Consider the following 17,482-nt stretch of genomic DNA (forward strand, 5'->3'; position numbering starts at 1 on the left):
AAATGAAGCAGGAAAAGTGAATGTTGATGGAGGCCAACAGAGTACAGCGTTGTTGTGGTTGTGGTGGTGACGTTCTACTATGGGTTATAGCTTATGATTGGAAGCTTGCAGCCTCTTGTTAGATTCAGTTACTATTCTGCTACAAGTCGTAGCTTTCATAACAGTAATAATGAGTAGTTTGATATTGGCGTGAAGCGTCAGCGAGTGGTGACTAAATGCAGTAATGAGCTCGAGTAAGAAAACATAACATCAGTTACAGAGTAGACGGCAAGCACACTTTCTACATATGATTTTGCCTGTTAACAAAAACAATAAAAATAACGGCGTGATTTGAGGTGTTTAAAATGTTCTAACTCACATCAGATTGTTATAAAATACAGTTGCATATAAGCGACCGAGTTCAGCTTAGCTAGTGTGTTTATGGGAGGCAATACACCTAATATTGAGGCTATTTAAATATGGACACTGGCGAACAATCCGCCACATAAGGTTGAGCGTCGCCAAATTGTCTGTATGTGTACTAAATGATGAACTACTATCAGCTTGGTTGGTTGTACCAGGATGGCAGCATTAGTGCCATCAACTAGTGGGTACCGGCCAGTGAATGCCGTGCCACAGTGGATGTTGCTTGTCATAGGCAGTTCATTAATGCAGCAATGGTCTCTCAAGAAAAACATTTTGTTTTTCAACAAGACTAGATTTACGGAGACTTTTACGGAAAGGGGCAGGTATAAAACTATATTGGTGTGCTAAACAACATCCTGTAAATTCGTAACGCCGCTCTGAGCGATGGCCGTGGAATCGGCTATGATTTCGGCTTCGCGTCTGCGTTTAATGGTGTCTGTGCAATTTTCGCCTGTTTCATTCGTAATTTGAACGACCGCGCGATGACGCGCGGTTTAGAGTTACCCTCTCTTTTTTAGCCTCTCGTGCCGCAACGTCGTGCCAAATCATAGTGAAGTTTCTCAACTTGAATATTGTATTATGTGTGTATATATTTGCGATCATCCATTGCGTTGCCATAACCGTCGCATCGTTACTACTGCAGGTTGTATAACGACTGAAGGGCCTCGCTTCGCCTGGTGAAAGCTAGAAACATTGTCTGATCAGCAAAGAACTTGTTTTTCCGTCATTCTCGGCCGCATAACCTAACCACGACTCGTCGGAGACGGTTTAAATAAACTTTAAACACAGAAACATATTTAGCAGCACTACGAAGATGGATAAGGCAACGCTGTTGTTGCCGTTATGACGACTGTAGCAAGCAGCAACAGTAGATGAGGGAGAACAGTAACCGGCGTAGTTTGTGCTTATTTTATTGTCTACTACTATTGCTTCTGCTGTTATTTCAGAACAGTTCGTTTCACGTTCTCGCGATTTGTTTCTATAAATTTCGACGCTATAAACGACGCCGAAGTTACATATTTCAGCCATATCGTATTTTTCATAGCTCGACTGTGGCTGCGATTGTGTTCTAGCATGTGTTGACTTCCCATGCCTTGTGTGTAACCACTAGCAACAGTAACCGCCAAGCATACGCCAACAGTCCTTCGACCTGCCAACTAACCCTAAAACAACTCGATGGAGACCAGATTGTACGGTGGACGCCAGGCGAGTAACTTCAAGGTAGGGGGCGATGCCGAGGAATCAGTGCCCGTCAGCCCATAGTTGTTGCTCCGGCATCGGCGATTCCTACTGAACCCTGTCGCCGCTGTCGGCATCATGTCGTCAATTTTAACGTATTTTCATGCCGTTTGTCGGTTCAAATGGCATGCAAAGGTAGGATACTGTTATGTCTATTCGTGTGGTAATAGCCCCACTGGCGCTCACTCGTTGGCTCGTGTTGCAACGGCAGCTGCTAGTCGAGTCTGTTAGCTTGTCAGCACTTTGTGACTGCTGCTGATGTCCCCAAGTGTATGTGCTAGTCACTGTGGAAGCGACGTCACGTCAGTGGCAGTGACTGCAAAAATACTCAGTAGGGACAGGCGGTTATTAGCACGTCGGCAGCCGTCGTGACGAGCCTTCAGGGAAGAAATGTAGCAAAGTAACATTAGCGCGCGCGCAGCCGAAGAGCAACGTAGCTCAGTCAAGACAGTATGTCAGCAACAGCAACAACAAAGCTGTTGAGGAATAGCGGTCTACTGCGACTCAGCCACCCAGCCACAGTTACTCGTATTGAAAGCTATTGTTGTCGACAGCAAGCATCGCGTTGTGTGCTGCTCTTGCACAGAACGACGGGGCGGACAAGAGGATAGACCGATCGACCGAGAAAAAGTTAACCGAGCAAGCAGACGTCCAGCGACCACCATCGTGCTTAGAGGTGTGAGCGATCAGCTCGCAGACGGCGCGGTCGCGAAGGTTTGGGTTTCTTCTTTTTCGCTTCCTTTACCCAGTCAGGTTTGTCGTGCTGTGTGGGGCGACTTGTATTGCCGTCGCTGAGATGGACACCATTCTCAACCTTTTGTTATTGTCACTGATTACGACGCCGATGGAGATCAAACGAATGAACGAAGAGGAATGACTGACGTTGTTTTGTTGCGGCGTTCGCTTCGTAGTGAGCAGACGACGGAACTCGTTGATGCTGACTATTTTGCTGCCGCGGGTGGTAGTAGAGGCTGCAACGACCATCGAATTAACTCGGACCGAGTGAGAAAAGGGGGTAAACACGGAGTGCTCCAAGCCGGTTAACAGGCGTGCGAACGTGAGCAACAAAGCTGCAGCCTGAATGGCGTTGTATCGAACTACAAGGGAACATCGCATAATCTCTAAAAAAGCAATTCAATGGTGAAAACGCTGGTTGAATGATCATGTCTGCTGGCAACCAGAATCCGAATTAATTGTCGTATTCGACGCCATTCTGATGTTACCGTCCGCTTGCTGTTGCTGGTGCGACCAACGATGTCAGTGAGGGCGTGGTACATCTTCGCTGGTGTTGACAACGGGTACGAGACTCCGATTGACACTGTGCTTATAAACCGACCAGTAGCGTTTTCCCGTCGGCTTCTATGCGGCTGTCCACAATATCTATTGATTTGTCGTCAACACACTTTATGGTGGGTGGGGCGACTTGCTACTGTAGGCGCAAGTATCAGTATGAACAATATAAAGCTCTCGGTAAAAGCAGTATCACCTGTTGTTATTTCACACCTATAACAATAACAAACGCATTTTACCAAACACTATGAATAAGAACGCGTTTGTTGACAGGAGGTTGGTCGAGCAGAGTTCACGGTAAAATGGAATGAACGACATAAACGAAAACGCACGCGAGAACTTAAGTTTTTCAAAGATAAAAATGTAAACCACGGAAATTATTTGCCCATTCCATGTTAGATAAAAACGGCCCTAGGGCTAAATTTACGCTAAGGCGAAAAAAAAAATAGATATGTCATACTTTGTAAAATCAATCTACATGTTTTATGTACTGAGACTGATGGTTTAGTTGTTCTCCATAATGAAACGCGGGCCACCCTAATTTGAGTTTCGGCTTTTCACCGAAATACTGTAAATGACGAAAGGCTTCTTAATTAAGCGTAGCAGCAGCAGCTATGATATTTTCGTAAGAGGCCCCCTCTCTCTGGGGTATCGGGTTTTTTGCCCTCGGCCTTCCTTCTTTTTCTTCATCTGTTAGGGCTTTTTAAAAATGCCATCCATACCGTTTCTTCACCGTAGGTTGGTTTCACGATGGGCGGACGCATTCAGAGTTCAGCGCGAGTTTCCACAGATGGCCCCTCCCATGCGAGCTTTCCGCGCGTTAACTAATTATTGCCATTAACGTGCGATTAACTTGGTGCAGTTTCTAGCAGGCGTTGCCTGTTCGATTGGCCCTTGTTTGTTCAGTACCGCTACTGTTGTCGTCTGCGAATCCCATGAAATCTTTTGAGAGTTCGTGGTTAAGCCATGATGCTTGTAGCATCTGTGCAGGATGAAAGCCCCTTTTCACAGCGGGTCGAGGATTGGTCGGGCTGTCTCCAAGAGGGCGAAAAGGAATGACAACGTTGACGCCTGTGACAACGACAGCAATCCTAACGAGCCTCCATTTCTTCGGCATGTGTTGCCTCGTGCCGCAGCTACAACAATAGCACTGTAAGTGGGGATCGCAAGGGCTGTTTCATGCTGCGCTGTAGGCTCATACGGAGTTCTCCCCGTGGGTCATATGGTGGTAATAGCCAGCATGAATGAGTGGCATGGAACGGAGGGTTGATGGAGAGGGTGCTATGGCGGGCGGCGACGAAAGCCGTTGGTAGTGGTCGGTATACTATTACAATTGATAGTATGATTCCTGCTAGTATTACTGTAGAATATTGATGATAGCGCAAGGATAGACTTCGTTACGGCACACTCTTTTATTCGTCAAAATCACGCCTCCGCATTTTGTCTTGGGGAATGTGTTTTACATCGGGCGTCGCCGGCTTTCACCGCCGCATTGTTGTCATATGAGAGTGAACATTCCGTTGCAAATTGCGGTTAACTATGCCACTTTGCCAAAAACGAGCACTTACCGTTGAGTCATTGCCGATAGGTGGCACTGTCAGTATCGCATAACGTCATCATAGCTTGCCGGAACAAGGAATACTAAGAAAGTACAGTGGTAAGGTAAAATTAACTTTTGGGCGAAGAGTGGTCGGACAAAGCCTATTGAGCTTACGCTTGCTCACTGAAAAAAAAAAGTTAAAAAAGTATATATTTGCTTTACTGCAAACTGCAGGTCGAATGCCACATTTATTCACCTTGCGGCATACCGTTCATCCGTCAGTGTCTCCTGCTTAGCCGCTAGCCAACTCCACGCATTGGCCCTACTCATCCCTCCGATACATCTCATCAACATCGCGTACAACAACAACATTATCGGCGAACAGTAGCAGTAGCTACAGCAAGTTGGCTAGCTATAGCAGCCGCGGCAGCACCGGTACGCTGGTGTTGGCGGGATTTTATTACGAACGCGCGAGCTCAATGACCGCGTGCCGCCAGCCTAACGAACCATTCGAGCGACGAATGACGAATGCGACAACAACAGAATCAGCCCTATCCCATCAGACGTTCCCGATCGGCCAACACCCGGTAAACAGACATTCGGCGGAAATGAAAAAAAAAACGGCCATAGAGAGAAGGCAGGCCGAACGACCGGTCAACACTGAGAGAGGAACGCAGGCGATTACCGCGCTGTCACCAGCCGCACCGAAGACGACCGCAAGGTGTCTCGGAGCATTACACTTGATCAGCTTAGCGTTAACGCGGTACTATTGCTGTTGCTTCGGAAACAGCAGGCTCCCGAATGCAACCCAAACGAATGCAATGTTTGGTGGCACAAAATGGCTACGGTGAAACGAAACTAAACAAGACGAAACAAACCGAAGTAGTTGGCAGCACGGCAACGAGTTTACTGCTGCTACTGCCCTCCCTGCACGGCAGCTGCTGTAGCGGCGCGGTTATTGCCGACTATTGCCACGACGTTGGGCTAGCAGTCAGGCGCCACCGTCGTTGCGGTCAATGACCAGCGACGTATGCGCGGAATAGAGACGGTGTGATGTGATGCCACTACTGGGATCCCGGCGGGCCGGCAGCCACGAATGGCATCGGTACAACGACCGGAGGCTGCTCCCGCTGCAGAGGTACGACAAGCCTCCGCTGTGTCGATGCTGGCGGTGACGATGGTTGGCTAGTTCGATCACAGACAATGGCCACGAGGACGCGGTACAAATTAATAGAGAGAGAGGGGTGTGGGTAGAGAAAAAATGGATGATCAAGACGGCAGACTCATACGAGCCATAGAGGCAAGAAAAGAAACAGGGGAGCATGTGTACGATCGGTCCGTACTTTGTTGGTTGCCGTGGTTGTTATCGCATCGTAGACGGTATAGAGCTGTGATCAGCACTGCAGTCACAATTACATAATATGTAATTATCATTATACATAAACAATAATAACAACGTAAGTAATGGCGCTGGTGGTAGTAGTAGCAGCAGCAGCAGCAAATGATCGGACCAACGTACTAAGTTTAGTTAGGAGTTTGGCATATAGACCAAAGGACGAAGTGTCCGTCGTATTTTCTGTATTAGATAATAACTCGAACGTCGCAGTTACTGAGGTGAACTATCATTTGGTACAAGATTTGTTCCCTTAACTGAATGGTACCTCTTTTTTTTATCCGAGAGGGTTTATGTAGGGTATGGATCTTGGCCTCAATCGAGGTCTTATGATGAAATGAATCGATATGCTGTACATGTTCCTATATTTAACTGACAATTTTCATGCTCAAAAAAACAGACGAAAACGTCGTCCCCATCTACACCGATGACGTTTAAGAACAGTGCCATCGTTACCCCCGCCACGTTGTTTTTGGACAGCAGCATTACGATGACAACCATGAACGTTGTCGCACGCGTCGCCGAGCTTTGCAGTTCAATGATGAACTTCTCCAGTTGATTAGTAGTTTTTGTTGTAATAACCACTGAACACACATCATTTAGAACAAGTGTTTTGTCTGCCTAATCGATTCATCGTCTAGTGATCATCGGTGCTACAAGTCATAGGGGACGAGGTAAGCTAGCCTTTTGTAGAAACTGTTTTACGCAATTTATTCTCCTGACCAAATGGTATCCTTTCTCTTACTTGGGAGTTTACGTGTCTGAAAGCAGCCATTATTCAACATGACAACGACCAATAACAGCGTTCTCGTCGGAGTAGAGCACTCACATTATGAAAATTGATATACAAACGTTGTGCGTAAATGTACAAGGGTATACAAAATTTACGTACGGTACCGGACGATGGATTCAAACGAGTGGGTCCCACAAAACGAAATGTCTACGGCCGCTTTCGAACCTCTATTTGCTCATGGGTCCTTAGATTTAGCAAGCAAACACGCTATTCACTGTACAGTCATGGAAACACGAGCGTACAAATGAAACAACAGCCACAGCATCGACGACTGAGTGCCACGATTATTTTGGCTGCCAGACTCTGCCTGGTGCTTGCACTCGTGTTATGTAGGCGCTATGGGACTCCTTGATGTCATTGTACCGCCCAGGATCGATAAGTTCCGGACATTCACCGTTCGAGCTTGTTTATTTGCTGAGAGTCGTTTGAACATGTTGACTCTTTCGGGCGGCAGCTATTTGCTGCAGCCCATTTCTTTTTCGTATTACTTGCTTGGTTTTTGTTAGTCGATCCATGTCTGACGTCTGGTCTACCAGTTTGTCGATTTCCAGTAGGTTGAGACTTAGACGCGTTACTAGGACAAACGGCTTGGCAGTCGAACAAATGTCTAGATTACTGACAAATTACGCCGTCGAAATAATTTGTTAGTTATTGATGTTATTGCTACCATTTTTATAATGGCAAAACTTAGCTCGTCAGTTACTTAACCAGCCTCGACAGACACAATCGCGCCAGCTCAATCGTCTGCGACGGACTATTTTCCTACTACAACCCTCACTAGAATTTGAACCAATTCTTATCAAGAGTAGCGCAAATACATATGCAACAACTTCTCGACGTTCGACATTGCGGCGATTGCACACTTGGTACCGCCGTTGACACATCAGTTCGCTGTCGTTTCTGTTTTTTTGATGCTCTCATATATTAATCTAGGAACAGCAGCAGTACGAACCCGTCCCATCGCCGTGTGCTGCTGCTATCGCCACCTATGTTACTGTGACTATAAGCGCCACCCCTGTTCTCTTCATCGTGATAACCCCAACAGCGGGCAGGGTCCGCATTAATTCGCGGCCTCAGAAAAGTGCGTGGAGAGGGTGGAAATACCGTTCCGAGATTGTCATATTATCGTATACCGCTTTACTGCGAACGTGGCCGCTCTGTGAAGGATAGCAGTTGCCTCGAATGCTTTCTGTTACCTCAGCGGCTGGTAATGCTTGCAGAACCATTACGCTTCATACTGTTTTAAGTGTTGTAGGTTCTACTGTTTCGGGTACTACTTTAGATTACAGTAGCGTTCCCTGTTTTCTGGATACAGCGACAGCAGCAGCGATTTCGGTGGAGCAGCGGCGATGCAACGATCGGCATCGTTTGCCAACTAAATATAATATGTACGCTACGTGCATTAATAAACATACTATCCATAGTCAGACGCCACTGGCTAAAACTTAACTGACCTGGTTGGGTTCGGGTCTGGCAGGATACCTGCTGCCATCGATGGAGGGGCACAAGAAGGGCGGTTACAGAAACAGAAGCAGGCAAGACTTTCTTGCTGAATCGGTAAGTGTTCTCACTGCTCGATTAGCATACCAAGAATCAGCGTTGATATAGGAGGATGAACTGCCCAACCAACTGAACTTAGGAGCGGGTCGTCGGTCAGCGCACGGAGCAACGCGTGTCCCCCCATCGCTGTGGCAGTAACAGTAACGGTAGTTCTTGGCTTTACAAACCAACAGCCAACAATAGCTCTATTTTATTTTACCTTATGGCAAGAAGGTCGTGCGATTTGATGCTGTGTGTCGCCGACTGTCCATCTCTGGCAGTCTATTTTATGACGGTCGCAATTGACGATTCCGAATTCTTTTGTGTTTAAGGCGGTAGGCATCACTTTAGACGGCTGTCTCGCAGCATTAAGCGAACTGTGGCTACGCCCCGATTCGAACCTAGACAACCCTCTCGACCATGGCGCGCCCCAACTTTCTCCGCATTCGTTCAAACGGAGTAGCTTACTACTCCCCCAACCACCACTCTCTCTCTCTCTCGCGTTTGCTCTCGCCTTTCATTTGACGCTTTGTCTGTGTGTAATTGTCGACTATTGAGAAGGAGGCGGTCAGGCGGCTATTGCTACTAACGCTTTCGTTCGATGCAAGCAGGAGTAGCAACCGTCATCATAGCATTCGACTGGAAAGGGCGGTCATAGAAGACACACAAGCGACGGCAACATCCAGCAGCACCAGCAGCTGCTACTGCGCGACGGTTGTTGAGGAAGGACTAACCGAAGAAATGCCAGCGACCAAGAAAGGGACAGCGGCGAACGCAAACGAACATCAAGATAGTCGCCAGCAAGAAGCCGTTGTCTAGTAAACTTTATTCTTTTTTCAATCCCCCTTCGTGGTTCACTGTTTTTGTCGTGTTTGGCTTTCCTGAGCGTTCTTGTTGCTACTGGTCGCTTTTGTGCGCTACGACAACAATAGCAGCAGCAGCAGCAGCAAAACAAGGGAACTAGCGACCATATTTTTACTTGGCCGCCAGTTGCTAGCCCGGTGCGCGTGGCCTCTTTCTGCTACCGGTGAGAGTATTGGGAGGCAGTGACGGAAAGAGCGCCGTTTCTCTCCAACACGAAAGTCTCGCCGCTCTGTGCTGCCGAGCCCCCGCCAATACTTTTTCAGCCGCTCATTGTGAACACTTCCAGCAGTAGTAGCGACGACATCAGTGTTAAGCTGAATCGCTGGAAACTGGCCGTCTTTTTCATCGTTGTAGGTTGCTGCTAGTGCTGTTGGCGGTTGGCGGCTTACCGGTTGTCCGTTGTGCGCTGCTATGGCGGCTTGAATAGCAACGGAGCTCCGCTGCTGAGGCGCCCATATGGCAGAATATAGCTGTACTATTCTATAGGTACTCGCAGCGGGCCATTGGCGATGCGGCTGTCATCACCATCGATGCCTGACTGGACCAAGTTGCTTGACTATAACATGTTTCCATAAACGAACACACTCTGCCTTTGTAATTATAAATGATTGCCGTAGCGAGCGGTTTCACCGACGAATACGCTCTGTGTCTACAAGGATAGATGATAGCCGTAGCGAAGGGAGCAGGTGGCTCCGCCATAAATGACGAACATGACTCCGTTACAGCCGTTCGCCATATTGGATTTTCCCGCTGCTGCTGTCGGCGCCGTGGCGCCCTCACCACCGATGCGGACGAAAGAAGGAACAGAGAGGAGTCGGGAGAAAGTGAGCAGTACGGGGACAGCAGTAGTAGCGGCAGTAGCCGCACCGAACGGGCCATGCCGCTACGACTTACGTGTCAATCCATACATAGAATAGTAAACAGTGATGCAGCAGGCGAAAGAGCAGGCCACAATGGTGGGGCAGCCAAGTGCTGCTAAGTAGAGATACCGAGATGGAGGCTGCTAACGAACGGAAAAGAACCGGAGTTCAACGCATTATTTGGGGTTGTAAGAGATTTTTGGGGGAGTTGGGCTGGATGGGTCTGGCTTTACTAACAAAATTGATGTCTGTGTAGATAAGACGTAACTGCTGAAAGAATGTAGATTGCGCTATTGATAGCGAAAGTTCGGTTTACAATGGGTGTGTTGATGACGATCTGCTGCTGTGAAAGTAACGGAGGAGTGAACCACGCGGGTAACATGCGCTCCTATGGCGATGAACTGCTATTTACGTTCAGATATGTATATCTGAACGTGAATAGCAGTACGTAGTATAGTATACGTAGAAAAATGTCTATTAAATAATGTATGGATAATGACATACAAATCTGGTACTGTATACGACGTTCTGGAGTTGTTCGTAGACTTGTGTACAGCTTTACAATGTCATTGCTATCGTAAGGTAGCTATTTATCGGTATGCGATCGCCTAACCGTAGTTAGAAATAACAACGAAGCTGCCGTGGAGATCACTGCGTCGTTTAAGGTGCTAGTTCTGATGTTTCCTCATTGGACCCACTTAGTTTTAAGTATAACTGACTCATTAGGTGGTGACGCTGTGAACACCTGAAGGTACACGAGAATCAAACGGTCTTAATGTAGTTGTTAAAACAAAGCATATCATGTCACATTGAAAAGCGGGAAGATTAGAGCAGGAGGCTTCCAGAAGACGGAGCACATGAAACAGTCGCAATGGACTACGAACAATTGTCATTTTAATAATATTTTGAAGCAAACATTTAGGATAACTTGGTGTGCCACAACTCGAAAGCGTCTCTGCCGACATGCCGTTTCTTGTTATGATAAAGACCATTCATTGATATCGGCTGGGGCCCTGTATCCCTGATTTTAATTTCGCTGTTTGAAAAATTCAAGCGAAACACCCCTCAACGCCACTCACGTGCAGTCACATACCGAAACGGTTTCATTCTACCTACATACACTCTTTCAGTGCACGATGTTGCTGTTAACGCTTGAGTGCCTAGGTTCTTCGAGGGTCATGAACTGCCTCGAGGATTCGTCATCAACCGCCTGACTGCCGTTACAGCCGTAGCGATTCATCATAATAATACTCTACTAAACTCATGGGTGATGGTTCTCTCTCTTTGGCATGACTGGCCTTTCGCAGCAATAAATGCTAATTGAGCTCTCTAAGTATACGTGGAGCTCCAAAAACTCTCACGCTGTTCTAAACTACCTTCTAAATTCCTAACATTAGCCCGCGTGATAAGGCCTAGGTTCCAGACCGGGTTATCCGTACACACCAGTTTTTATGTGCTGTTCCCGAAGCACTTGCGTAATACCGTGTAAACAGCGGGCGACTGCTGACCAACAAATAATATGAACATCTTAAGGAAGTTGGGAGGAAAGATGGCAGGAACAAGACGCAGCCTGCAGAGAGTTAATTATCACTGTTAATAAAACACAAGCCAGATAGTTAGCCAGTTATCGCATTCGACAGTCCGCAAATCTACGAACAAAAGCGTGTATAGTATCACGCTGGCGGCTGCGATCTCAGTACGTGTGACTAATATCATCGCTGCTGCATGAAGTAGTTGATCAACAATAGTTTTCTAGCAACGCGAAGATATAATGCACTACCCAATGTTTATTGGAAAACGCTCTGTTTCTCTACACTGTTAAAAGCACGTGGTCGCGTTGGATTAAGAGGTCAGGGCAATCTGAAGATCTGCAACTCTATTAGTCTGTAGACATAAAGAACACCGGTCCCTGCATTTGTTGGCGTAAAGAACTGATTTAGTAACTGTATAGAAAGTTACCTTTGTTAGTAAATTTAGCTACACTAATCAGCACAACCAATAGCTATTGTCATTCGTCTTAATTATGACCAGCATCCGTTTGCAGGAACAGCTGCGGCAGATACTACGACACCTTTACGGTCGTAACAAGCAAGTCGGCGACAAAGACGCAGCACTTTCGCGCGAACTATGTCAATCTCTTTTATGGCCAGTTAGATTCAGCCAGTCTGTGGTCGGTTGTCTCCTGCATTTGATGTAGGTCAAAAAGCACTTCGGTAGGATCAAAAAACGGGGTAAAACACACCTTAGTCGTTAAGCGTTTAATAAATTTAGTTACCAGTTTGGCCTGCTGCAGCAACTTTCTCTGCCTGTTTTAGCCCCTCGTCGGTGTGCTCCTCCACAGTCCCCAACAAACATATTCGAAGCTGTAGAGCCAGCAGCCCAGTAGTGAAATGTGTAGTAGTCACAGTAGAAAGAAAGTATAGTGTTGCGGAGATACCAGCTGTTTTCGTCGGTTTGCTGAATCGGCTAAGCCAACTCAGTTGCCCGTCGAACTCAGTCTAGCCTAATCAGGGAAGCTAGAACCTCCAACAGGCTTCCTCGGCTCTTTGCGTCGGTTTCGGTATGTCTATACGAATCTGTGTGCGTTCTTCTATTGGTGAGTGGTTGAGTTTAGAGTATGTGGAGACGAACCCGCAAGAAAAACGACTTACCGGTCGGTTGCGCTTGCTTGACATGAGAAACATCAGGGGGTCCTGCTGATTAGGGATTGGTAGTCGATGGCGGCAAACGTGGTCGATGACTGCGCTGCTCGGATAGCAACGGATTGATTCAGTGACGACAATCTTGATCGGCTGGATTTAATAGGCTTGACTACACGACAAAGATATTTCGGTGATTGATCTCGGATTCTGCCGGGTGATTTCTGGACTTAGCTAAATAAAGCTGATGCATTCGGAAACTGAGTACTCGAATCAGCTATCAATTCATGTATGTTTGACGTCTGTGAGGCCATTTCTTAGATACGATTGATCTCTAACCGTAGTATTTCCCTCTTCATTCAATCTATTCAGCCACCCAGAACTGCAATAAGTTTTTTCTCTCTATATCTGTTGTATGTTCTAGTATTTATTCGTTCTCGACAGCTTTCTTGACAACGAAGCACGCTGTCACTTCATTTATTCATGCACCGCAGTCGGGTGTTTTATACCATATGCGGGTACAGTGATCTTGCCGGTTGGTGTGGGTCGCACTATCTTTTGCTCTACGACTTGGATCGCGATGGGTCGTAATAATCTTCATTCGTCGTAGGCGGCGTAACGTGTTATCATCTATGAGTCAGAATTTCTTTGGAAAACCAGCTCACTCGCTAACTCGTCCTACTGTGTATTATGTTGCCCCGCATAGCCATAATATTAGGTGAGTCACCGTTTCTGGGGCCATGCATCGCCTAACCGCAGCGGTGCCATGACGCGATTTTTTTGGAAATTCAATCAGAGACATACGAGGTTAGCTCGCTTTCGATGTTTGATTTTCGAACGATGTGAGCGAACCCTTCATGGGTAACGAGCTGCACTTCACCCAAACAATTCCTGGGGCTGCTCATCCACTGCGTTCGTGGTGTATAGTAGCGCGGCAAACCAAGCGTGCTCGAACAAATAGATGCTAACATTTATAAGGTTCGTCAACGATTTCAAGAATTTCTGGTGAAAGCAGGTTTGCTGTGTTTGGAGGATCAAAGAGATACGAACGAGTGTTTCATATGTCCCTCGTGGCATGCGGCGCGTCTGCAGTGTATTCAGCTGGCTATGTTGTATGATACGACATCGCACGTGTTGATGGGGACATTCGGAAATTCTCGCAAATCCGCTAGCGAAAAGCAAAACCACGAAAATGTATTTATAATGATGTATGGTTAACTTGGTTCGTTTTCTTATTTGCTTACACTACTCTACGACTATATTTGCCAGTTAGCGCACCAGTGACGTTCTGCTTATTCTATGATGTAAACTTTCCTCTGGACAAGGCTCCACTCAGATTTAGGACTGCTATTTGGTTGTCGCCCCACAGCGTATTTATCAATATATTAAGTATTTCGAATTTTTTTTCCTGTGTACAACGCTCTATAGAATATATATGAAGGCCATACGGGTGTTCGTTGTACCTTGATCTAACGTCCGCGCATTCTTATTGGTCTCCATAATGGTTAACTACGTCATTTTTAGGGAGTTAGTTTTTTCTTTTTACGAGCTAAGGAGTAATGCGCAACGGAGTAACGCTTGAATACATGAACAGACAATTCAGTACTAGCGGAGCTGAACATCAAGACAAGATGTGGTAAAGTACGAAGCACCGTAACGATGTGGATAGTCTGCTCTCAAAAGAAGGATGAAACCGACATCGTAACACTGAACCCCCTGTCCACAAAACGGACCCTTATGCTAATCGAGTACGCATCTGTTTGGGATGTGTGTGTGTGTTTGCCTTTATGTGAAGGATGGAACATGCTTCTTGGAGCGCCTGGTTTACTGCTCCGTGTCAAATTCGACAGGCCCGCGCTGTTGAACGTGGGACGATGCTTTTCCTTGCGTGGTTTCGTCGATTGACAGCGGAAAGGAGAAAAAAGCAAATCATTAAGAGAACATTATCCTAACGGGAATATTATAAGATTCTGTGGTAAACCAGCAACAGTAATAATGATGTAGTTCTGCCTACCTAGAGATTCTGTCCGCGTAAGGCCCCGTGTTACCACTTTTCAAGAAAAGTACTTTACTTGGCCTATATACTTCGTTACGATGCTCTAGTGCTGCTCGACAGTACCTTCATAGCTCCGTTGCCTCCTAATCGTCAACAATCGAGATACAAGTTGCTAAAGGCCTCTTTCTATTGCGTTCATCACCGTATCAGTGTGCAACGTAGTTAGTACTTGATACGGGCATAGCAAACAAAATCAACAATGGTGACATCGTTGGTATTCGTGGAGTTTTAGTGGTCACGTGTTGACCCGACGCGCCGTTGTCGCGTCACACGTCGGACACTGCCCATTGCAAACAACAAGGACAATGGCGAGAATAGAAAATTACGTACTCCAGGCGTCTCTATGGACGTTCACTAGACAATGGTTGCGACGTGCTTGCCACTTGTCATTGGCTGCTGTAACCGGGTGGCTCTATCTGAGACTTTCTCATTGTCGTCTGTTAGCCTGTATGTTGCGTTGTCCTATGGAGACACATGGTGCTCTTATTGCAGCGCACAACTGAATGAACTTGTGTGTCATTTGATAAAATGACCAATTCAGGCGAAGGCAGCTAACTGTAATCGAGGTTTAAACGTTTGGCATCTTTGCCGACTGGCGTCAACAAGATGTTTTGTCTAATGCAGTGCAGTGCAGTAGCAGACAGCAGAAGCAGACGGGCAAACGCAAACAGCGGCACAAGTAGAGCCATTAACACTAGCGATGTGCGCGTACAGCAGACAGCGAAACGGTGGGAGAGTGGAAAATGCAAAACTGCTGGATGCGAAAGTACAAACAACATAGAGAGTTAGTCGTAACTGCAGCGTTGAATAAGTGGTCGGCGTCACTTCCGTACGGTAAATTCCGAACGGCTGTCATTATACATAATGGTGAAGCAACTGTGGACCGAGATTTAAGAAGTCAACTGAACTCTAAAATTTCTTTGTTGCGCGACAACTGGAGCAAGGCGGTATAAAGTCGTCTTTGTCTGAAAGCACCTGCATGTACGGATGGGCGTGAGCGCGCTCGATCATGATAACGAAATGATTAAAGGGAAAACTAAGTACGGCGATAAAAAGAAACAATTACGTAAAAGCCACGGCAACAAAGACGTCGCGTAAATTATTATGCCCATTATCATGATGTCTCAAACAAAGCTATTAGAAAGAAAGAGACATCAAATCAAAAATCAAAGCTAACGGGCAACCACTGTTTTCGACAACGAATATATTGGCTCTCTGAATACCTAGATACGGCAGTATACGGTTATGTTGACACATAAGGCGCTCGACAGAAATTATATTTTCATAATGTGAAGAGTGCACACACATGGAAATGGGGATTTGCTGCACAAGCCTTTGGAGTGGTGTTGCAGGATAGGTTCTTTCAAAGCTAAACGTCCATCGAGAAATGTGCTTTATCATAGTTCTTAGGTGTGTAATCACCATGTGGTTATCCATTGGGCCGACAGTCGTAGATCGAATGCGTAAGCTTTGCGCAGTGTGTTGCGCGGGCAGGGAAAGAGCGTATATCAAATCTATAAGTAAAGCAAATGAATGCTTTAACAGGTCAACATTCCGATATTAGTAGGTAAGGGGCAGCACTGTGGCTTGTGCACAGAAGCTGTGAAGATACCAAAGGGAAATGCCCCCTATAACAAAGCAGCAAAGGTTTCGATCTACTTCAAAGCAGAAGCAGACTCGCAGTAATGGCTATAGCTAAAGCTATGGGACGTTGAGCTAACTGTACGATAAATTTCTAGAGTGCGTTTGTGAGTAAACAGGATTCATTTTAGTCATATTTTTATATTATGAGTTGTTACTTACATGCTAGTAGATTCGACTGCCCCTCTCAAGGTGTGGTGTCTTCAAATATATGCGGTAAGGACTTTATAATGACGAGGTTACATGAGATGCTTGCCCTAAAAATGCCTTCATAACGTCTCTCTAACTGTATGAATCGCAGTACTATCTAGAGGTGCCGAAGGCGCAAACTAAGCAACTCTACATAAGAGCAAATAAAAAAGATAGGGAGTGATTATCACTTCACATCTCCTTCGATATCCTTTGATAAGAAAACACATTTCGTTTTGAACATGAACCAATTTCTGAAAGGTTATAAAAAAGTTTATAAATTATAAGAATTATTATAAAAATTAAATAAAATATTAGCGAACTATAAAAAGACTCGGAGAAGTCTTTTTGTAATTCGTTATGGGTGCCATTGTTGCTTTTCTAAGTTGGATTTTTACAGGTAGCTCTTTTCTACTCGACTTGCCGGTCTTGAATTCCTTTTTAGCGTCTGCAGGCGGGGGAGATTTGCATGGTGAGCCACGCTGGCATGTCGTACTTGGAATCACAAGAGTTGTTCGATCGCCAGGCAAATCTATAGCCTGCCAATGTTAAACGCTTTGGACAACACAAGGTTGAGATATACGCATAAGTAGGGAGTTAATAGAATAGGAAGGGGCTGAATAGTAAAGCCAGGCTATATCGACTTGTGGGTCGTACCTAATCCGTTAGTCATCGTCTAATAAACGTGATGACGAAAATTAAATTTTGAGTATCGCGTTCATATATATACACTCGTTCTGATCGGCTCGGGATCGCTGTGAGAGTACTTTTTTTTGTGTGCAATCAGGTTGGCTTTAAATAACTGTATTCTTAGCTAGAAAATAGTGTTTGTAACAGCCTGTTTCGAAGTTTATTCGATTGTTCTGCACTTAAGGATTGTAGTAAGGTATACCAGCTAATAATGCCAGTTATTCGCCATGATCCACCAACCTGTTTGCCGATAATCAATAAAAATCGTAATATTTCGAACCTAATGCAGCATTTTAAGTTAGCCCTTTTCGCCTCGAAACAGAGGACTTGCTACCTAGTCTACT

General features: G+C 45.9%; 1 protein-coding gene across 8 annotated transcripts in view; it reads left to right on the forward strand.

Moving 5' to 3' along the window:
• LOC111271022 (uncharacterized) overlaps positions 1-17,482 on the forward strand; it is a 57,310-nt gene that overhangs the window by 24,669 nt on the left and 15,159 nt on the right. Inside the window, exon 1 of one of the 8 annotated variants that reach the window (XM_086972740.1) lies at positions 14,002-17,019. The exons of the other annotated variants lie outside the window; for them this stretch is intronic. Within the exon in view, the coding sequence (XP_086828866.1) occupies positions 16,994-17,019 (26 nt within the window). The 5' untranslated portion in view covers positions 14,002-16,993. Of the gene's footprint in view, positions 1-14,001; positions 17,020-17,482 lie in introns of those variants that run through there. 8 annotated transcript variants of the gene reach the window in all.

The sequence above is a fragment of the Varroa jacobsoni genome, unplaced genomic scaffold (assembly GCF_002532875.2).
Source record: "Varroa jacobsoni isolate VJ856 unplaced genomic scaffold, vjacob_1.0 contig00286, whole genome shotgun sequence".
Taxonomy (NCBI): domain Eukaryota; kingdom Metazoa; phylum Arthropoda; class Arachnida; order Mesostigmata; family Varroidae; genus Varroa; species Varroa jacobsoni.